We start from the raw sequence: 23,936 nt of genomic DNA on the forward strand, positions 1-23,936 counted from the left end.
TCTACAGCTAAGCCACATCCCCAGACTGTATTCTCTTCTTTTATAATGAGTCTTCCTTAGGTTTTTTGTTGTTGTTGTTGTTTATTTGTTTGTGTTATTTGTTTTGAGACAGGTTCTTATGTAGGACAGACTGGCCTCAAACTCGCTGAGGATGACCTTAAATTCCTGATCATTATGCCTCTACCTTCCAAATTTTGGCGTTATAGGCATATGCTACCATGCCTGGCTTTCTTTAGTTTTCTTTAAGATTGATTTTTATGTGTACTTCTATGTATCTGTGTATGAGGATGTGCATATGAGGGCAGGTGCCTTTTAAGGTCAGAGGCATGGGATCTGGATCTAGAGTTACAGGCTGTTATGAGCCACCTAGTGTGGGTACTAGGAACCAAATTCAGGTCTTCTGCAAGAGCAGTATGTGTTCTTAACCACTAAGTCATCACTCCAGCCCCTTTCTCTAGCATTGAGAATGCTTGTGGTAATTCTGTTCAGGACAGGTAAGTATCTCTTGATCTAATCCAGCTGGCTCATTCAGCCTTTTCACAAAGACCTCTAAATTTGAAGTCAAGACTCAGCTGCATTGCTAGCCTTTTCTGAGTGGCCAAGGTGAGCCACTGGACTCCAGATGCCAATGTCTCTTTTGTGAGATGAAGGTAGGGTCCTCCCATAATTATAATGATATATAATGATTAAAAAAAAAAAAAAAAAGACATGCTGTGGCAATATCTGGTGTGAACTTAGCACAGCACGAGAGTTTTGTTGTTTGCATTTCTACTTGAAAGTAAGATAAGGTACATTTTAATTAAGCTAGTTTTATTTAGAAACTTAATAAGAATGACTGCACTACACTGTAATTACAGTTAAAGATTCCTGGTACTTGACAGAAAAACAAGACATGGGAAAAGGCTAGCTTGTGTTAACTCTGTGAAGCTGTGACTAACAGTGAGAAACTTCTCATGAGGAATTTTCCACTAGGGAAGCCTATTAGTTCATTGCCTTTAAAAAAAAAAAACCAAAAAACAAAAAAAGAAATGTGGATGGGTTGGAGAGATGGCTCAGAGTTTAAGAGTACTGGCTGTTCTTCCAATCTGGGTTCAGTTCCCAGCACCTACATGGCAGTTTATAATCTTCCATAATTCCAGTTTAGGGGATATGACACCCTCTTCTAACTTTTATAGGCACCAGGCACACAAATGGTGCACGTTCATAAATGCAGGCAAAACACTCATATACATAAAGAAAGTAAATCTTTAGAGAAATTAATGTAGATTTGAAGTGGAGAAAAGGGACCTGAAGGTTGAGGTTGAAAACCTTGCTTGTTTTGGCTCTTTGGTTTTGGAATGGCTTGATGGCATCCTGTCATTCCTTGTGTGACATGGCCCCAGGTTATTTTATTTGGCAGGCAGGTGTAGCAGTTTATTGAGATATAAACTGGCAGATAGTTTACCTGTCGGAAGTGTTTGCTGAGTTTTAAAAATCGTTGCTTAGTGGAGCTGTGCAACCATGACAGTAACCACCCCAAATGAAGTTGCCTGTGACACTCCTTCCTGCTTCTTTCTCCCCAACACTCTTGGCTTTGATGTCTTAAGTCTGGCTTGTGACATCAGAATACCGGAGACAGAATAGTTTAAAGGAAGAACACAGGTGTATTTCCCAGTTCTGGAGAGTAGACCTGGAAAGTCAAGGTGCTGGTATTTGGTGTTATCCTTTCTTGTCCTCACATGGTGGAAGTCTGTTTGTTTGTAGGGAAAGAATGTTGCATACTTGCTTGGCAATGGAGCAAAGGAGAGAGATCCTACCTTACAAGCCCTTGCTTTATCTGTACTAGTTCTTTATCTGTACTTATCGTGATGTACCCAAGTCTGTGTTTCCACATTCTGAAGTCCTCATCGTATGTGCCACACAGTCAGAGTCTCTTGGGCTTTGGTCTTCCTCTGAGATTTTACTTTTGCAGTGTACACAGACAAAGTAGACAAATGTCTTGTTTGGAAGGGCCTGAGCTAATTAGAAGCAGAGTTGAATTCAGAACTATAGGTGAATCACCAAAGACTATTTTGGCTTTGTGTATGAAGAAATTGCTGAGTGTATAAAGCTATCCCCTAGAGGGTGGAGAGATGGCTCAGTGGTTAAGAGCACTGGCTGCTCTTTCAGAGGACCTGGGTTCAAGTCCACATGGTGGCTCATAACCATCTGTAACTCCAGATTCAAGGAGCTCTGATGCCATTTCTGAGATACATTCCAACAAAACACTCACAAAATAATTTTTACATTATTATTACAAATAAATTATTATATAAAATAATTTTTGTGATTAAAAATAAAAATTAAGCTATCCATCAGTAGGAATTAGCTGCCCAATGAAGAACTTTATAGAACTACATGTATTCTTGCTGCTTGTGGAGTGATCTCCTCTCAAGATGTTGACACAATGCTTTTCTGTAGTTGGTGAGAATAGGACTCTGAGGTTCTTCCACTTTGGAGACAGGCTGACCCCTACCAAAGCTGACAGACTTTTCTGGGGGTTGGGTGGTTGCTTTTCAGACAAGGTCTTACCATTGAACTCAAACCGGCCTGGAACTCACCATCCTCTTGACTTTGCTGCTCCAATATGGGGGTTACAGGCCTGGGCTACCACATCTGGCTTTTAGGTTTATGCTAAACTGTTAAAGATGGCAAGATATGGTATCTTCCTTCAAAATGTAATCTTCTTTGAGAAATACACTTCTAATATAAAGAAGTCTATTTACCTAGCCTGATAGAAAACTTGCATTTCTAAAAAAAAAAAAAAAACTTTTTAGATATTATTGCTTCCTAGGGGGGCCAACCCCCAACAGCACAAGGCTCAAAGGGAAATCCTCAGAGTCAGCACATACTAGACTTTTCTGTCTGAGGGGGTTAGGGAAAAAGACACTCACACTCTCTCTTGATGGTTTCCTTCTTTATTCTCTATTCTTCTGTGTTCTTTCTACTGTGGTTTTTTTTTTTTTTTTTTTTTTTTTTCTACAGCTTACATGCCCCAACAAAATATTTCAGGCAATATAGGAATTACTATGTAGTTACATTCTGGTTTTCAAGTGAATGATTACAATGAATACAAAACAAACAGTAAAAAAAAAAAAAAAAAACAAGTTTTTTATCCTTTACATGATTAAACATTTTAAGTATGACAGGTGAAAAACAAATTATCCCAAGAACCCATGTACATTCATACCCAAGCAGCTTGTTATAGACTAACAGTGTAAGCAAGCAAAGTATTCTTTTACTGGCAGGCTGCATTTTGCAGTTACAAAGAAAGGACCAATTGCTTTATTACTTATCTTGAAAGGTAGTCTTATAAGGAATCATAAACCTAAACTTTTATACATGAGAAACAATCAGTCTGCTTTACTTTAAATCTTGGGGTGCATACCCACTCATCAATAGTTTCTTATATCAGAAGATTGAGGGCAAAAATGGGCACAAAGAATTAATCATCACCTTTGATCACCAACCAAACCTAGCAAGGAAAGTATGTCAGCTAGCAACAATTGGGCCTGATGTGTATTTTTGACCCTAACCTCATGAATTTATAACTCAGCGATGTGTCCTTGTAAACTTTAGATTATTTCCTGTGGTTTTTCATCTCAAGGCTATTATCAAAACATCTGATCTAACCTGAAGTCATTTTGAGGCTTTGTTTCAGCTAATGATACACTCCAAAACCTGTGAGTATATCTTCTCACATTAAGATTAGAAGAATTTAAACTAGCTGGGCTACTGGGACTCAATTGTTTTCCTTAATCATTAACCTAAGCCACAGTCTACGTGACTCCTCAGTAGAAACTCATGTGTTCTAACTGTGTGACACTAACTAGTTTTAATTTTTATCATCAAAACTCAATTTAAACTAACATTGTTATTATCAATTAGACAGTATAGCTTAGGAAAAAATAATCTTCATAATAATCCACAGATGAAAATGCCCAGGTGAATGGCATGTTTCCATGAGATAAACACACTACATTACAGTCAGTGGGGATCTCCCCACATCCATTCACACCATGCCAGATACCAGAGAAAGACAGCAGCGGCAAACATGTGAAGGCACAGCAGAAGCAAAAGACATTCTGGAGTCTGTGGTCAGGGCCTTGCCTGTCTGAGAGTCACCCATCAGGAAGTTGCCTCCTGGTGGGCTGACACCTGAACTTCAATTACTACCTGGTGCTCCTCTGACATGGCCACTGGCAAGATATATTTATTTTTCTGTGTATGAGTGCTTTGCCAACATATATGTATGCCTACCATGAGCATGCCTGCTGCCCACATAGGTCAGAAGTAGGTATCAGATTCTCCTGGAACTAGAGTTACAGATGGTTGTGAGCCTCCATTTAAGTGATAGAAACCAAACACGGGTCCTCTGCAAGAACAAGTGTTTTTAACCACTGAGCCCAAAACTTGCATTTGTTATACATAGAACACTCTAGTTAACATTGTAGACTCTGGATTCACCAGGTCTTTGTCTAGGTGTCATTTTTATGGCATTGAGTATGTGTCCCAGAGCAGTAACTTTAGCCTTTCTCAGCCTCCTCATCTGGAATTTGGGGTCAGGGACAGTATTTAGCTGTTAAGATTCTGTAGTTTGTCTCATGCACAGAAGAGCTCATTGAGTGTTTTGGGGTTATAGTAATATAATAATAATTATATGATAAATAATAAAATAATGTCCTTATTGTTTCAGGAGGGAGGAGAGATATGGATGGTTATTAACAAGTGTAACCTTGTATTTAAATTTCTCTTAGAGGAAACACGAGGATAGAAGAGGCATGTGAAATGTATACCAGAGCTGCAAATATGTTCAAGATGGCCAAGAATTGGAGTGGTATGTACAACATTTTGTCTACTTCTCAGGCAAACACTTTAAAAAATAGTTTTGTAGGGAGGCTGGACTGTGTATTTCCTTTAAAGAGTAAGACTGTTGGTCCCAAAGGCAGGCATTGGTGCTGAGAGGATCGCCGTCTCAGGTAACTAACCTGGTTTCAAGGTTAAGCACTGGGACAATGTCTGCTTCAGTTCCTGCAAGCCACCAACCAGTACAGTAGGCTTGTGAAATCTGAATTTCATAGACTAGGAAAGGTAGGTGTGCTTCTTAGAATTGTATTCCAGTAAATACAGTGTCATAATTATAGGAAAACTCATTGAGAACTAACAAGATGGATGATAGAGATGCCTTAGCATGAGTTGAGAATTTCAAAGCAATTCTCTACTGTGAATTCGCTGAGAACTGAGTGACAGCGGGAGGTCTTTACATAAGCCCAGTTAGCTAACACGTTCTTTAAGGTAAGTCCTCACACTAAGATTCTTCTGCTTGTCTGAGGGGATTGCCCTTGCTAACACTAATTGGAGAGAAAATACCTCTTTCTCCCTTAGAGAAAGAGACTTATGTAGCTCAGATGGTGATGGGATCCTTATGCAAGTGAATGTAGAGGCAGCCTTGGGCCAAAGAGAATACAGTCTCCTGCTTAGCAAACAGCTGTGGTAATGTGCAAAATGGCTCCTGCCTTTTACTAGCTGATGTTTCCCATTGCCTTTAAGGTGATGTGTCCTTGTGAACTTTAGATTCAGAGGAGAAGATGCTTTTGAGCTGGGTGGATCTGAACGGTTGCATCTGGCTCTGAAGTTCCTTTATCGGCTTAGTTTGCAGTAGAGCTTTAGTTAAAAGGGAGATGGAAGGGTTTCAAAAGCACTTAGGCCCACGTTGTATTTTACTGAAGAGCAAATGGAAGACAAACAGAATCGTCCTAGCAGTCCATCTTTTCTATTCAAGTTCTGTAATCCCAGGTGAAAGGGGATCTTACCCAGGAATGCTTACCTATGAAGGTCAGATCCTAGGAAATTCACTTGGAGAGGCCCTTGTCCTCTGTGTACCTGTGGAGGCCTTCATGTACCCTGCCTCTGTCTGTTGCCAGAGTAGTGTCCCCAATGTCCCTGAGTTCTGCCCTTTCTCAGTTTTGTTTTGAGACAGTGAAACTTACTATGGACCCTGAGCTGTCCTGGAACTCATTATAAGCCCAGATAGGTCTTGTACTTGGAGCCGTCTTCCTGCCCCATCTCCCAGGTGCTAGGATAGTAGGCATGCATGTGCCACCATGCTTAGCTCCCAGTCAGTCTTACTGAGACTAAGTAAGTCATGTCATGTATTGGGTCTGTACACTGACCTTCCAGGACTGTCTTCCTCCTTTTTCTGATCTCATCTGCTCATGCATCTGGCTCCTACCCCAGAGCCTTGGCATGTGCTGCTACCTCCGTCTGCATAGTCTGCCCTCGTTGGTTGCTTTCTTCAGACAGGTCCACCTTCAAATGTTACCTTCTCAGCCAGCTCTCCTTTGACTACCCCTTATAAGCAATAATCTACTTCCTGGAAACTCACTATCCTTCCTGACTACCCACATTACCACCTAGCAAAAAACATGGACGTTACATGGTGACATGTATTCATCACATCGTGGCCCTCACTAGCATGTTCTTTTGAAAGTCAGAGTGTTTATGTGTTTCCATTATGACTGCATCTCCAGGGTCTACATTGTGTCTCTGATGTGGTAGATAGTCAGTATATTTACTTGGTAATTGAATAAATAAACACGAGACCCTGAAATTAAAGCAGTGATGCACCAGTGGTGATCATGATACCATTTTGTCTCTTATAATTTTAAAAGTTCTTTTATAATGGTTAAGCTAGTGCTTTTCTGCCACTATTCAAACTAAGCCTGACAAGTTGGGTAACTTCTCAGATGCCATTCTTCTGTAAAGACACTTCCAGATCGAGAGAGGCTTGCCCTTGTTAGCAGCGGGCAGAATATGTGTTCCGAGTAATAAAGTGGTGGAATGAAAAGGTAAAACAAGATGAAAGCACCAACTATTATCTTGGAGATTGAGATAGTCCGAAGGAGTCAGCGCTTGTGCTGTACCCCCAGCAGGAAAAGGATAGGCCATGATTGGTTCTGGGACAGTAACCAATCTGTCACTGGTGGGGGCAGTAAAGTGAGAAATGTGCTAGAGTACAGGGATGTGCTGAGGAAAGATTTGTCTGTAGTAATGAAAGTGGCCTCACAGTGCTTCTGGAGCCAGGTCCTCCCAAAACTTCATGTCCAGGTCACTACATTCTTCCAAGGCAGAGCCCGTCAAAGCTCCCGATCAGTTGGCTTATTCCTGCAGCTAGCTTGGCCTTGGCGCTTCTCAGTCTTTTACCTCTTATGTGGCTCTCCAGTTGCCAGCAGGGATTATTCTGATCCAGCTCTAGCTCTCAGGCTAGTTCTCATTGGTCAGTGGCTCCCTAGTCCTTTTCTGTTGCTGGAACAAAATACCTTCATCTGAGTAATTTATAAAATACAGAAATATATTGCTGCCAACTTGGGAAGCAGAAGAGTCCAAGATCCAAGATCAAAGTGCCAGCAGATTCAGCATCTGCTGAAGACTTCTCTCTGCTTCCAAGATGCCATCTTCTTGCTTCATCCCACAAGGCTACTTGCTCCTTTCAATATCTTCTATAGTGGTACTAATTCCACTCATATGTGAAATACTCATGGATTAACAACTTCCTTAAAGGTCCTAATGGGTAATACTATCACAATGGGTATTGGATTCCAAAATAGGAAGAGTGGGGGGCAACAACATTCAGACCACAGCAGTACCCATGTCGTGCTAGGTAGTAAATGTTTCCTAAATTTCATGTGTACCCTTGGGTCAGAAACAGAGGCACAGAACAAGAATTGAGCTGGAGCAGACTACAGGGTTTGTGTGGCTTCCTTTCCTTGATGATGATCAGAGGTCCACATGGGAATTAGGTTAATACCTGTGGAGAGGGTGTTTGGGACAAGAGAGACAGCTTTCACAGAGTTAGATGTTTTGTTTCTTACAGGGAAATTTCAAGCAAGTGGTTACTGAGCAGGGTGCACTGCTTTGGGATTGTTGGTACGGCCTCTAGCTGTGAGCAGAATACCCAGAAGAGCTTGAAGCGGGGGAGGCTCACTTAGCTCACGGGTTCAGGGGCTCAGTCTGTGCTTGTTGGGTAGAATGTCATGGAGAGTGTGGTGGGGGGGGGGGTAGAGGGGCTTCTTTGCCTTTTTGTGGACCGGAAGTGAGAGCAAAGAAACTAAGGTGGCCCTGACAAGCCCCAGCCCTCAGTGATCATGTTTTTTGCTTAGGCACACCTCTTGAAGCTTCTAGAACTAACCAAAATAGCCCCACCTGCTGGAGAGCAAGCATTCAGGCTATGAGCCTGGGCATGGTAGCACATGCCTGTCCATAGTCCTGACACTTGGGAGGCTGAGGCAGAAGAGGATTGTGAGTGGACCTTCAGGGAAGGCAAGATCCTGTCTTAGCCAAACCATATCACATCTTCCCCCAAGGATTTTAAACTTTAAATCAGTGTTTCTCAACCTGTGAGTCACAACTCCTTGGAGGTCAAATGACCTTTTCACATGGGTCACCTAAGACTATCAGAAACACAGATGTTTACTTTACAATCCATAACAGTAGCAAAATTACAATTATGAATTAGCAATGAAAATAATTTTAGGGGTCACCACAGCATGAAGAAGAACTGTATTAAAGGTTCGCAGCATTAAGAAGGTTGAGAACTATTGCATATGGTTTTAGCGCCATTCTAAGTCATGATTTTCTTAGTGGAGCAGATTCAACAGTGACACCTGAGTGACATGGGCACTGGGATTGAGAAATGAGTAGATGAATAGGCTTCAGTGCTTGGTCTTTAACTGTGTGAGGCTGACTACCCCTTGTTGGGATAGTCTTATGCTATGGGATAGAGCTCAAGAGCCCAGATGTTGGCTGTCAGTCATTGAGGGGTGGGCCAGAGACAGGCGGCTTGGTGTCCAGGATGCCTAGCAGAGCCTGTGGAACTACCAGGGAAAAGTGACCAACACCCAGGTGCACTTGTCTTGATGAATGTGGTCTCTGGCTGCTGCAGGCCTTCTTTTTTAGAAACCTGTACCTTTTCCTGTGGTCCCTGGAATCTTCTTTGGGAAGGCTGCTCCTCACTATTTAACTGTGGCATCTTCTTCAGCTGCAGGAAATGCATTTTGTCAAGCTGCCAAGCTCCACATGCAGCTTCAGAGCAAACATGACTCTGCTACGAGCTTTGTCGATGCTGGAAATGCTTACAAGAAAGCAGACCCTCAAGGTAAGGCCACCTGGTGGCTCTGTGTCACTGGCCAGCAGCATTTCCTATGGTGTTGAAGTTGGTGTGTCGTGTTGAGTCCTGGTAATAAAATTCTTGCATTATGGGATAAAGAAATTTTGGTCATTTTCATAATGTCTACTGTAATTATAAAGACATTGATTGGAGGAGTTAAGGGACATTTGGGACAGTTTTTCATCATGTAGCTAAAGCTGGCCTCAAACTTGAAGCTCTGCACTCTCCTGCCTCTGCCTCTCATGTGCTGGGATTACAGGCACCTCATCTCATCTTTATGAAATATGTTCTTGAACTAAGAAGGAAATCCTGGTGTTCCCATCCTCCTAAATGTATTTCACTTAGTGAAAGAATGTAGTGTCCAGTGGTTAAAAAGGTGTCAACCACACAGTATTTGTCATTGTTTTTCTAATTGCTTCTCAAAGTTTTTTTTCTTTTTTTGGAAAGAATATTGGACATTAAATTATTAAAATTCTTGCAAATGTTACTTCTTTTTGGAGAAGGATTAAACTAAGGTATTAAAATCCCATACATGTACATGATTATCTTTAAGTCTTCTTTTATCTAAACTTCTCGGAATATATTCCAGAGAAAAATGTCATCAAGATTTTTGTGTAAAGATTAGCCATGTTTTTATTTCCAACAGTGAAAGACTGGGCACAGCGGGTATGAGCAGAGTGGGTATGAGCAGAATGACACCATATTGTAGGATATCACACAGGCATCCAAGCCCCTGGTTTGGGGCTGGTTGTGGTGACACACACCTATGATCCCAGCACTTGGGAGACTGAGGCTGGAGATTTGGGAGTTGCACACTAGTCTGGGATATGAGACCTTACCTCAAAGAAACCAAAGTGCTTGGTTTCATAGAATGTTGGTTGACCTGGTAAGTGGTCACATGCTAACTAAATTAAGGAACCAAGTGTTGTGTGTCCACGGTTTCTGAAAAAATCCTTGTGCGTGTAGAAACACATCCAAAACACTGGGAAGTGCTTAAGTGGGAATGCCAGGCTTGAGTGGCGTTACGGATAGGCGCTCTCTCTGTTTTCCTGTAATTTGTAAGGTGTAGCAGTGAGTGTACTTTTTAAAGACACTTTAGGGAGAAGTGGCTTTTCATTTTTGTTGTTCTAGTCACTTTTCTGTTTCTCTGGTCAAGCTTGGCTTCCTTGCTCCCTTTCAAACTGAAGGCAAACTTGGTGCTGACAGCTACACTGTTCTGTGAGGACATTTCCTCGCTCAGTGTCTTAAGAAACGAATATAACTTATTAGCATTGCCACTGTAAAGTTATCCTGCCTTTCATGGATAGTATACCACTGTCACTTCTATGTAACTTATTAGCATTGTCACTGTGAAGTTCTCCTTCGTTCATGGATAGTATACCACTGTCACTTCTATGTAACTTTCAGTGTTCCAAAAATTAGCATCTTTGAGCAGTATACACATTTACATATTTGGCTTAAGAGCTCAACAAGCATTACAAAGTTCTTTTGATGTTGGCTGCATGAAGAGTGGAGACTGCTGAAATGGTCTTCCTTGTGAAGAAGTGATATTTGCCAAAATGAATATAAACACACATGATATTCATGAAAACTGGATTTGCCTTGTATAGTAACAGGTGTGATTTACCAGTGGAGGTGGCAATCCCTGTGGTCTTGTTTCCTTTGTAATAGAATCTGCCACTTTGATGGACCGCCCCCGCCCCCCAAGAATTACTGAACCAGTTACTACTGCAGCTACACTGCTTTAAATACCAGTGCAGCTGCTAGGAACAAAGCCACGCTAATGAATCTGGACTGTGCATGATTGTGTCTGCTCCCACTAACCAGCCTGCCCACCCGCTACCTAAAATTTACCTCCTTACCATCAGTAGCCGCCAGGAAACAGGCTCAGCTGAACCCTCTTTCACTGAATGAATTTTTCATTGTTTTTTTTAAATGCCCACGCTTCAGAGGCTATCAACTGCTTAAATGCAGCCATCGACATTTACACAGACATGGTAAGACATTGCATTGCTTGAATGGCTGTGGGGTGGAGTCCTTGAGCTGCTTTAGAGTTGTATTTTTTCCTGTTCCCAAACTGATTGGTGTTTGTGTAGGTAAAGCAGGTGCATGACTCTGCTTTCTCTCCTAGGGAAGGTTTACAATCGCAGCCAAGCACCACATCACGATTGCAGAGATCTATGAGACTGAGCTTGTGGACATTGAGAAGGTAAGCATGGACCATGCCTATGAGCTTGGTGCAGAAGGTGGATGCTTGGCCTCTTAGGAATCCACTCCTCCTCTTTCCCAGCTGACTGGAGTGGTCCAGAATCATTCCAGCTGTCCTGGAGGAGACTGCCTGGGCTTAGCTGGCTGAGTAAAGGGATGGTTTACCTGCAGTGCCAGGGGTTTCCTGAGCTTCCCTGGTGTTGGTGCTGTGAGTCATGTCAGAATGGTCGAAAGACTTTCCACCTGTCTGTTGCCGTTCTCTGAGGCACTGGAGAAGTGGAGGGCAAACTCTGCACCCTCACTCAGCATCACTGCTCTCATCTGTGTCCTGCTTGCCAGCTTTTCTTCTTGGGTCCCACAGTCATTTCTGAGCCAGGGGGTTTTAGACCAGATTCTCTTCTCCAGTGCCACCCCTAGTCCTGAATTCTCCAGTCAGCAGGCTTCCTTGCCCTTTCTCTAGGCCCCATCTAGCTTGTGAAGAGGTTTTTGGGGACTGTGCTCACTACTCCTGTGTCTCAGCTCTTCTCAGTGCCTGTCTCCGGTTTCATGTGATCAGAGCCCCCAGCTGGTCTCCCACATCTGTTCCCTAGTTCCCTCATCCCAGACTCTCAAGCAGCAAAGCAGCCACAGTGAGCCTTGATACTGGTGTGCCAGTCTGACTCTATGGTCTTCTCTTTGTCTTTCTCTCTCTTTCTCTTAAGGTTCATTTTAAGCTGTGCTATAGTGGTGCATACCTTTAATCTCAGAACTCTGGGGATAGAGGCAGGCAGACCTATGAGTTTAAAGCCACCTTGGTCTACAGAGCTAGTTCTAGAACAGCCAAGGCTACACAGAAACCCTTTCTCAAAAAAAAAAAAAAAAAATCATTTTATGTGTTTGGGTGTTTTGTCTACATGTTCCCTTGGAGGCCAGAAGCGAGTATTGGATCCTGTGGAGCTGAAGTTACAGATGGTTTGAGCCTCCCTGTGGGTGCTGAGAACCAAATCTCAGTCCCGTGTGAGAACAGTCAGTGCTGTTGACACTGACCTATCAGCCCAGCCTCTTGTGACATACACTTTGGGAACAGCTAGAGACCTGCACTGGGTCTTCATGACCCACTGAGTTGCTCCTCCCACCGCACTCCTGTATCTCTGGGACCTCAAATTTATCCTGTTCTTTTGCTCTGTCTGCCTTGCTCTAGTCATTGTGGTCTCTATGCTATTTCTTCCCTGTTCCAGAAGAGCTCCTGCCCTGAGACCTGGGTACAAGCTGTTCCCTCTGCCTGCCCAGCTCTTCATACATCCACAAGCTGAGTTCTTGTGTCCTTTATTACTTTTCTAGCTCATGGCCCCCTAGTTAAGACTATAGACCCCAGGAGTACTTATCCAGATGACACTCACGCAAGTACACACTCCTTACTCATCCCCACCCCATTTTACAGCCACATGTCACCTTTTATCCTGTGGCATATGCTTGTTCACAATTCTATTGTTTCTGTCTCCTTCTCCTGGTCTTGATGTCACATCTACCAAATTCTGCCACTACTTTTTTATAGGCCCCCAAGGCCCGGGACGTAGTAAGTTCTAAACAAATACTTATGAGTAAGCAAACATACTGTGTTTGACTATGTTCTCTGACATGATAGAGATTGGGTAGAGCTGATTCAGGGTTGTCAAGCTCAGGAAATACACACACACACACACACACACACACACACACACACACACACACACTGCCCAACTCCTAGTCACTTTTCTGGGGAAGCTCTAGTCTTGTGTGTGTGTTGGGTGCATGGGGGTAATGGGGATGGGGGTGGCGGGGAATAAATAGAGTCCTCAGTTTATCTCTGGTGTAGGATTAATAAAAGGATAGGAGTGGACAGATCTGCTGTGACTGGGGCTTAATTTTCTCAGTAATTGGGATGGACATTGTCTTTTTACTCAGCTGAGTGGGTCTTGTGGAGGACATGTACTATGCACAAACATCATTCTGGGTTGCTATAGCAAGTTCCAGGCCAGTTCCAATGACACTGTCTAAAAATAAATAAACAAATAAAATTTATAATGGATATCTTCCTAATAAGTACTAAGTTAGACCAAATGGTTAAGTGTGGACTTCTGCCCACCCTCCTGTGTGAGATAGCAGCTCCATATGGCTCTCAGTTCAATCCTGTTCATTGCTCTCAGTGAAAATCTAGGAAGAGGGTACCTCCCTCTCCCTAGGAGGAGGGTCTGTCTGTGGTCCAGGTTTTTTACAGGAGACATGGACATTTTTTTTTGGTACCCTGATCCCTGTATTACAGTGGAAAACAATGCTAAGCAGTTCAGAGAATAAGAATGATTCACAGGGGGCAAGAGGATGAGACCATCAAATCTGAAACCTCATGGAGGCCAAGCATGTACTCTACCACTAGGCAACACCCCAGCCCCAAAGGTTCCCCCCACCTCAATCATAAATTTGCTGAAACTTTTTGGTCCTTTGTATTACTTGGAATATTGACAGTGATCTAGTAGGGGCCTTTTATTCATTCACTTCTGGCTACTGAACACGTGCCATATGGTATGCATTATTCTGGGCTCAGGGATGCTGTGGTAAACAGCAGTCCTGGGTCTTCCCTCACAGAATTTGCTTCTGGGGGATATGCAACCATGTGTGTGACAGTTCTGAGATTCCAAGGGATTATATTGTTCTGCTTTTTGTATGGACTTTTGTGTCTGTTAAAAGGGGGTCATAGTATACCTAATGTTTTTCCATTTTGACACTACTACCCATTACCTTTAACTCTATGTGGTTCACATGTTTAACCAGTGAAGTTGTTTCTATTGTTTTCCTATTATAAATAACACCAAGAAAATCTGTTTGGAGAGCATATTAGGTATGTGGGCTATGTGGCTGAAACAGAGTAGAGGTGACTTATTGAAGAAAATATTCTTATTGTTCAAGGTGTGTGTTCTTGGGGTGCTCCACAACTCAGAGACTTCAGTAGTGTTGGCTCCATCAGCTGTAATCTCCACTCTGCAGATAGGCAGAGGGTATTCCGATGCAGTTCTCAAGTCTGCTTTGTTCTGTTTGTTTTCTTATTTCTGTGTCCAGCACCTTTAGTCTGACTTCCATGTGCCACTAGCTGTGTACTTGGGGCTTATTGGAAAGCTTTGTAAATTAAGGCACAGGGCTGCAAACCTATTGCTTGTTTGTGTACGTCTGCAAGCCAACAAAGGTGTTTTACTGCTTAGTCATCAGAAACAAAAGCATTTGTGGCACATAAAAATCTTGTGAAATTGGGCCAGTGAGGTGGCTCAGGGGGGAAAGCACTTGTTTGTGTAAGCCGGAGAAACTATTCCAGTCCCCAGAACCCAGACTCCACAGTGTCCACTGACTTCTACATGCCTCTGACCCTCCCTCCCAAAATAAACTTTTTAAAACATTTAAGTCATGCAAAACTGAAGCTTTACTGCCAATATCTAGACACAGCACTTATTCCTATGTTAATGGTGGCTGTGCTGTTACAGGATCACTGAGTACTTGCCAGTAGAACTCGATCAGCTCCTAGACCCCAAAGTAGGATTTAAGCCACTGCAGAAAATGCTTGCCTGATCCATTTTAAAGCCTCCTACAGATATACTGATGCCATTTGGGCTGTAGAAGCCATTGGCTGCTTTTTCCAGGCCCTTACCCGTGTATATGGCCTGTTGCCCCATAACTGCCTGAAAAGCCGCTAATTATTTCCAGATTCATCCTCATTAGGCTTTTTTTTTCCCCCCCAACACAGGATTTCTCTGTATAGCTTTAGCTGTTCTGGAACTTGCTCTGTAGACCAGGATGGCCTCAGACTCATAGCGATCCACTTGTCTCTGCCTCCCAAGTACTGGGATTAAAAGAGTGTGTCACCTACACCAGCTTCTCATCAGGCTTATTAAAGTAGTATACATCATCCTGGTCTTGTAGCTGCTTTGCATACTTGGGGGCTCTGGTAGTGTGCTCTACCTTCTAAAGTGTTGGGGGCTCTGATTTCACTAATACTCTGTCACAGCCTGCAGAGGGCTTCTAGCTTTCCTCTCTTTCCACTTGACTGTTGCCTGGGGTCACGTATTTTAAATGGGAGGAACACCTTTGCTCAGGTGGTACTTGTGGTAGTAGGAACAGCCAGAGCTGTTGCAGTAAGTTGGAGAGTGTGAGTATGCTGGGTAAGGGTTAGTTAGGAAGCCGGTTGATAGAATTCTGCCCTATTCAGTCTTAGCTTTTAGGAAGTGGAAAAGATGAAGAAAAGGGTACAGAGTAAGATGTTTGGCTGTTCACATTCTGTCAGAGAACTAGTCATGGGCCACCCTGACTGCAGTGGAAGCTGGACCGTTTGCCATGCGTGAGGGAAATTATTGGTTACTTTTCTGTTGCTGTACATAAAACAGCATGACCAAAAGCAATTTATGGAACAAAGAGCTTATTTTGGTTTAGAGTTCCAGGGTGTTAGAGGCCATCATGATAGGGAGGCATGACAGCAAGCGACAGGCATTGTGGAAGATGCAGGAAGCAAAGAGATCTCATCTTCAACCTCAAACACAAGCATTCTGTCTCCAGGAGGCTTTAGGGTCACATGCTTTACTGTAATTGCTGAGGAGGCCAAATTCTGAAAGATTTATCACTGGAATAAGCTTCATTATAGGGAAAAATATCAGTGTACGTGTAGTTTTAAATTTTTTTATTACATTTACTCATTCATTTTGTGTGTGCACATGTGTGCCATGACACGCTTGTGGAGGTCGGGTAACTGGTGGGAATCCCTTTTCTCCTTCCACCATCAGAGTCCAGGAGTCAAACTCAGATTGTCAGGCTTGGCAGCAAGTGCTTTTACCTACTGAGTCATCTTACCAGCCCCCATGTGTGGTTTTTAAATGCAATTCCATGAATGAATTGTTTGTAAATTAAATGTATGTACTTTCAGGCTATTGCGCATTATGAACAATCTGCTGATTATTACAAAGGAGAAGAATCTAACAGGTATGTGCTTTTCTTTGTACCAGTCATGGCTTTTCATATGTGGTAAAGGATACCTCATCTTTGTCATCTGAGCATCTTTGCCAGGAGCAAGTGTCCTCAGGCCACATCTCCTCAGTTTTGTCACTTACTCTGCACTGTCCTACTTCCAGCTCTGCTAACAAGTGTCTGCTGAAGGTGGCCGCCTATGCCGCACAGCTGGAGCAATATCAGAAAGCCATCGAGATCTACGAGCAGGTGAGCACACTGCTGTCACCCTGACAAAGTTTGTAGCAGTCACTATTACCTACTGCTTAACACATTCCCATCATCCCATAAGAAGCTTGGAAAGACAACCTGCTTTCCATTTCCCTGATTTGCCATTCTTGACCCTTTCACATACACTGCGCTCTCTGTTCTTTTGGGACTGACTTCATCATTTGTCATAGTGTTTTCAAGGTTCTTCATATTGTAACATGTGTCAATCTTTCATTGCTTTTCATAGTTGAAGAAAACTTACTCTGTAGTTTATATGTTTGTCTGTTGATAAGCATGTGGGGTGCTTCTACTTGGGGTCTATTGAGGATATACTGCTGTGAACATTTGACTTAACTTCTGTGGGAGCATGTTCTCAGTTGTCTTTGCCACATACTTGGGGATGGAATAGAGGTTGTTGGGCTTCTTGGTACACCCAAGCCTACCTTGCTGAGAAACTTCCAGACTCTTACAGAGTTCTAGGTTATTGAGCACAGTGCAGAGGGCTCAGCTTCTCCACACCTCATCAGCATCTCTCTGTGATCCTTAATGAATATGAAGAGCCATCTCTTCTTTCTGTCATGATGAGTGATGTAACTTTTGTGCTCACTGGCCATTTCTCATCTTTGGTGAAATGTCTGAGTCCTTTGTTCATTTTTGAGATTTAGGAGTTCTTTTAATCCTAGATATTAGGATACAAGTTCTTTATGGTCAGTAATAACTTACTTATAAACATTTTTTTCCCATTGCATGGATTTCCCTTTTATTCTGTTGTTTATTTGCCTTGTTCTAGATTTTTTTAATCTTTAAAATAAATTTTTACAGTTATTTATTTTGTGTGTGTGAGTGCAGAAAATAGAGTACGGAAAAACCTTTTTAGCCAGTGATTTGTTCTTGGAGTCTTAAGACTTTTGCCCTTAGGTTCAGTTCTTTGATCCATTCTGAGTTAAGCTATTCGTGTGCATGTTAGACAGGGATCCACCTTCACTCTGACATATGGACATGGACATCACTTTACTCTTGCCATTTGTTAAATACACTTCTTTTTTTTTGAGCTGGGGATCGAACCCAGGGCCTTGCGCTTGCTAGGCAAGCACTCTACCACTGAGCTAAATCCCCAACCCCCTTAAACACACTTTTCAATGGTCTGGGACCCATGCCGGAAGTTGTCTCACTAGTACAGGGGCTTCATTCTGGGCTCTATACTCCATCCATCTGTTTAGCTTTATGCCAGTATCACTTTGTTCTGACAATAATATCTTTACAAGGAAGTTTGAAATCAGAAACTGTCAGTCCTGCAGTTGACTCTTTTTTTTTTTTTCTCAAGATTGTCCTCCTTCTGGGTCCCTTGAATTAACATAAATTTTGGGATCAGTGGGTCATCCTGCAGTGACTCTAGCTTCACTGTTAATAGGACTTGAACTGGGTGTGTAGAGCAATTCAAAGAGCATATTAGTCAAGAGAAATACATAGAGCTAACAGATTGGAGTTCAGGAAGAAAAGAGAGAAGATTTAGGGGTTCACTCTCAGTGGTAGATGTTGAGATAGCCCAGATCTGTGATGAAAATAGATCATATGAGCTCTACTCTGAATGCAGAAGAGCAGTGTCTCAATTCTAGAACTATCAAGTGAGGAGGATCAGCTGTCCTTTTCTTTAAAAAAGTATATTTTTATTACACGTATTTGTTTATTGGGGCAGGGAGCCAAATGCAAGGACCACTTGCAGAAGTTAGTTCTCTCACCAAGAAATTCACAGGCTGCCCAGCGTAATGGTAAGCACCTTTTCTCTCTGAGCCATCTCACTGGCCTCTCTGCTTAGATTTGCAATTGGTCCATGCATCAGTAAGTTGGCTGAGGCCCATCTCTGTTGGGGAAGGAAATCTGCTTTTCTCCTCTGATGACCGAAAAATTAATCTTACTCAGAAACATCCAGAAGGATATTTAGCCAGTATCTGGGCACACATGATCTACTCATGGTTGACACATAGGATTGATTAATCCTCAGAGAACATTGCCATTTATTAATATATAGTCTTATGGTCTAGACACATATCTCTCAGTTTTTGTGTTGCTGTGATTAAATGCCTGACAAAAGTAATTTAAAGACAGAAAGGTTTAGCCAGGTGCTAGTAGCACTTGGGAGGCAAAGGCAGGCCACTCTCTCTCTGTTCCAGGCCAGCCTGGTCTATAGAGTGAGTTCCTAAACAGCCAGGGCTACACAGAAAAACCCTGTCTTGAAAAACCAAAACAAAAAGGGGAGTATATTTTGGCTTACAAGGGTATAAGTCCTTTATGGTTGGAATTCACAGCAGCAGGAATATGAGGCAGCTGGTCACATGGCAGTCACAGCCAGGCAGAGAGGGATAAAGGCTGATTGATAGTCAGCTTCCTTCTTCCTCTTTATGTGTGGCACGGTTAGGATGGGTAGACCCACCTCAGTTCACTTAGTTTAGAATCTCTCTCATGGACATGCTCAGAGGCTAACCTAATTTAGGTAATCTATGACAGGAAGCCCAAGGACTTGCCTCCTAGGTAATTATGGATCCTGTCAAGTTGAAGATCATATTTTATTTATTTGTTTATTCATTTATGTATTTATTTATTTATTTTATGTGTACAAATGTTTTGCACACCTATATGTATGTGCACCATATGCATGTATTATACTAGGTGCCTGTGGAAGAAGGCATAGGATCTTCTGGAACTAGAGTTCCAGATGGTTGTGAGCTGTCCTCTGCAAGAGCAAGTGCTCTAAACCGCTGAGCTGTTGTTCTAGTCCCAAGCTGGCAGTCATATTAACCATCACATTATTCATGCAGGATGTTTTCCACTTACTTACATCTTTTTTGCTTTTCCAGTTGTGTTTTGTTGTTAAATATGTTCCTTAGTATCTTGTTCTTCTTAACATTACTGCAAACACGCTTGCCTTGGTTTCCTCCTCAGGTTGTACAGACTGTTGTTTGGCTTGTTTATATATTTCCTATTCTGCCACCTTGCTGTGCCCATTTAGTAGCTCTAAAGATTTTGTAGATTTTATAGAACTTTTATATACAAGATGTTTAGGTTTTCCTCTCCAATCTGAATGTCTTTTAACATCATTTTTTTTTTGTCCGTTCACTTACTCTGATTAGAACCTCCATTACAGTATTTAATATAGAAGTGGTGAACACAGGCATCCTTGTCTTTCTTGGTCCTAATTGCAGAGGAAAAGCTTTCAGTCTATCACCACTAACTGGGCTGCCAGCTGTGGGGGTGCTCTTAATGCTTTTTATCAATTTGAGGAAGATCTTGTCTCTTCCTTTTTTATTCAGTACTTGTTCCATCAAAGGATGTTGGATTTTGTTAGATCCTTTTGTGCATGTGTTTAAAAAAAGCTTACAGTTTTTGTCCTCTATTACATTAATACAGTGTGTGTTAAGTCAGCCATACATTCTAGGATAAATCCTACTTGATCATCAGAAGTTTCAGGGCTTCCAAACATACACTGATAGTTTACTGAAGGGACTCAGAACTCGCTAACACTCATGGCTGCCATTTACCACATTTGAGGACAAAGGTGAAATCAGCAGGAGATGCTTGGCCATAAGGCAGTCTGAGAGAAGCCAAGTCAGAATGCCCTGTTGTCCTCTCCACTTCCTTTTCCAGAGAAAGGGAAATGTGTGTTGGTTCTTGCCAGCTTGGGAAGTTCACCTGAACCCAATGACTATAGATGGTTGTGAGCCACCATGTGGGTGCTGCAAATCAAACCCAAGACCTCTGGAAGAGCAGCCAGAGTTCTTAACTGCAACACAGCTCCAGCCACATGTTTTTTGAAATTATTTATGATGGTTGATTTTAATATTTAAACATTGGGTAGAATTTAATTATTTTTTCTTGTGTTTTTGTATTTTCATTTTTATGTATTTCCGTGTATTCTTCAGACCTCTTTGTCTGTCTTTCCTGGACATTTGAAATGGAAGCTTAGTTGCTTACTGATTTTCCTGTGGTGTCTGTGTTTCTACTGATAGTGGTTGTCTGTAAGATGAATTGCTAAATGGCCATATTAATAAAAAAAAAAAAAAAACCTGGAGCCAGATATTGAGGTGAAAGCTGAGAGATCAGAGAAGCAGAAAGAAGCCAGCCACGTTCTTACTTCTAGGAAATCCTCAGCCAAGAGAGATCTACTTCCTGTATACTCACGTTTATATATCTTTCTGTGCCCTGCCATCTTAGTTCCTCTTTCTGCCCAGCTCTATCGCTTCCTGTCTGTCTGTTCAGAACTCCAGACCTCTATGCGTAACTAGTGCTGGGATTAAAGGAGTGTGCCACCACGCCCGACCTCTATCTCTAATTTGGTGGCTGGCTGTTTTCTGATCTCCAGATAAGTTTTTTTTTTTTTTTAACTTTACTTTATGTGCATATATGTTTTGCCATGGGTGTCAGATCCCCTGGAACTGGAGTTGCAGACAGTTGTAAGCTGTCATGTGGGTGCTGGGAATTGAACCCAGGTCCTCTGGAAGAGCAGGCGGTGCTCTTAACCACTGAGCCACCTCTCCAGCCCCTCCAGATAAGTTTTGGAGTGCACAAGTAAAATATCACCACAGTTGTCTTTTCATGGCTGCCTTAAGTGTGTCTTGTGATTGCTTTGTTGTTGTATTTTCATTTTAACTCAACTCATTGTACCTATTATTTTCCCTTGAGACTTTGCAGACCCATAGGCACTTCAGAAGTATTTAATGTCAGCCAGTGGTGGTGGTGGCACATACCTTTAATCTAAGCACCCAGGAGGCAGAGGCAAGGGGATCTCTGAGTTTGAGGCCAGCCTGGTCTACAGAGCAAGTTCCAGGACAGCCAGGGTTACACAGAGAAACCCTGTCTTGAAAAAAAATTTTTAAATATTTAATGTCTAAGTGTTTGCAGATTTTCCTGTAATCATTTTTCTTGGTTCTTTTGTGGTTGGAGAGCATGCTATGTGTGATTTCTTTTAGAAACTTGTTGAAGGTTATTGTAGGATGCAGAGTCTGTCTTGGCTTGTGCTTTGTGCTTCTGTCCTTGCTGCATGGCCTGTGTTGATTAGACCTTATTGGCTGATAGAACCACTGGGTTTCTTGATGATTTTTCTGTCTATTTCTTCTGTACATTGTATGAGCTGTGTATTGAAGGCTTCAGCTGTCACTGTGGCCTTCCCCACCATTCTGTTCACCATGCCACCCTTGGCTTCTGTGGGGCATGGTTTTCATCAGAGTTATCCTTTTATCATTCTGTAACATCCTGTGTCTTTGGTAATTATGCTTGTGCTAAAGACTTAAAGCCTCTTCTATTTCTTTCCTATTTTTCTTTTCAGTGATGTTTATGCATCTTTTACTTCTTTCTGTATCATTATAATGCAAGTAAATTTTTTGAACTTCTTATATTTGAGATACATTTTTCATCCGCTCTGCAATCTGTCTTTTTTTTTTTTCCTTGCTAACAGCTGATGATTGAACTCAAGGCCCCATGTTTGCAAGGAAAGCACTTTACCAACTGAAGTCTTTTCCCAGCCCAAATCTGTCCTTTCATTGATGTGATTACATCTTGCACATTTGATGTAACTGTTGGTATGTTAGAGCCTAATTCTGTCATTTTGTATTCTTCTTTCTGGCTGTGCTCTGGATTTTGTTGTCATTTTCTCTCCCCTGCCCTCTTGTGGGTTACTTGTTATCTTCCAGCTGGGTGTGGTGGTGCACGCCTTTAATCTCAGCATTTGGGAGACAGAGGCAGGCCGATCTGTGCAAGTTCGCGGCCAGCCTGGTCTACAAAGTGAATTTCATGACAGTAAGGGGCTGTTAACACCGAGAAACTCTCTCAGGGTGGGGTTGGGGGTAGAGGTAGGGGGATGTGGGGGGGGGGGGCGATCTAGTGATGTTTTCTTAAGCAGTTGCCCTCCAAGTGTCCTCATGCTGACATGGCTCATCAGAGACTAGTGTCGTCATCTTATTAATGAGTGAAATGTAAAACTCATGCATCTGATCCTCCCTGGTTCTGCAACAGTCTTTAATGCCCTGTGCACACATTAGGACTTCATCCAGCAGTGTTGGAAGTTTTGCTTCAGCCATCAAACATAATTTAGAAAAGTTAAGAAGGAAAGCCTGTGGTACTTGAATTTTTGCTTACTGTGTTTTTCCTTCCTATTCCTCCAGGATGCATTGTTTTACTGTTTTCTCTCTATTTAGAGTATATACTTGTGCCATTTTTTTAAGGCAGATATTTGCTAACAAATTATCTTAATTTCTGACCATCTGGTAATGTCTTCATATTTCTCTCCATTCTAGAAACATTTTCCCTGAAAGTAGGCCTCTGGGTTGATAGTTCCTTGTCCTCAGGTTTATGAGTTTTAACTCTAATGAGGCTTGCATACAGATGTCTGGGTCTCTGCTGTTTGGTTTTCATTCCACTGCAACCTGTAGGCTTATCTCTTGTCAGATGGCCGAGTGTTGATTCGTCATTTCTTCAGGTACTTTCCAGCACTGTACACTGCACTTCCAGCAAATGGCATGAAGGGTAGACCTACTCCCTCTCCGTTACTCCGTCTGAGAACTTCTGTCCTCTGTCATCCTGTTCATTGTTTCTCTCTGTCCCATCCACCCTGCTGTTGAGCCCATTTGGTGCATATACAGAAGTCATGCAGGTTTGGGTTCTAAAACTTCCATTTGTGTTTTCTTTCTTTTGTGTATGTGATGTGTGTATATGCATGGTCATGTGCTTTTGTACACACATGCGTGTGTGGATAGAGGGTCCAGTGCTGGGATTCCATGCCCATGCTGCCTTGCATGTCTTTTTAAAGTCAGAGCTGGGGATCAAACTCAGGTCCTTGAACTTGCACAGCAGTTTCTTTACTGGCTGAGCCATCTCCCCAGAGTCACAAAAGCATTCCTTCATTTTGTTCTCGCATCACATCTTCATTTGTGTGTGTGCGTATTTTTCTTTTTTAAGATATATATGTATTATGTGTATGTGTGTGTGTCTCACAGGCCGTGACATAATACAACAGATGGCAATTAATAATTTAGGTGTCAACCTACCAGATGAATAACTATGATGGAGGAACCCCATTAAGCAAGGCTTGTGGGATCACAGACTCTGAAAACTGGTTGCTTCTGTCTGTGGTTTTTCTCATGTGCTATCACAATTCCTCTCTAAAAACAGCTGTGGAGTTCTTTCCACAGCCCGTTGGTGGTGTGTTTTGTACTTTGGGGGCACATATATCTGTGGATGGTCAGAAAGATGATTTTGTCTTAAGCTGTCTAATTTTGATGACTAGAAATAATATTAGGATATTTTTCACAACTCAGACTGACATAGGAAAGTTACAGTATTCTTA

The 23,936-nt window shown here is 42.2% G+C and overlaps 1 protein-coding gene across 2 annotated transcripts in view; it reads left to right on the forward strand.

Annotated features, from left to right (window-relative positions):
- Napb (NSF attachment protein beta) overlaps window positions 1-23,936 on the forward strand; it is a 46,905-nt gene that overhangs the window by 13,139 nt on the left and 9,830 nt on the right. The window contains exons 2-7 of one of the 2 annotated variants that reach the window (XM_036185068.1): window positions 4,776-4,855; window positions 9,056-9,172; window positions 11,135-11,181; window positions 11,316-11,393; window positions 16,311-16,366; window positions 16,516-16,600. In XM_036185068.1, the coding sequence (XP_036040961.1) occupies window positions 4,776-4,855; window positions 9,056-9,172; window positions 11,135-11,181; window positions 11,316-11,393; window positions 16,311-16,366; window positions 16,516-16,600 (463 nt within the window). Of the gene's footprint in view, window positions 1-4,775; window positions 4,856-9,055; window positions 9,173-11,134; window positions 11,182-11,315; window positions 11,394-16,310; window positions 16,367-16,515; window positions 16,601-23,936 lie in introns of those variants that run through there. The other variant, XM_036185069.1, reaches the window with a different exon arrangement.

Source organism: Onychomys torridus, chromosome 4 (assembly GCF_903995425.1).
Source record: "Onychomys torridus chromosome 4, mOncTor1.1, whole genome shotgun sequence".
NCBI classification, from domain to species: Eukaryota; Metazoa; Chordata; class Mammalia; order Rodentia; family Cricetidae; genus Onychomys; species Onychomys torridus.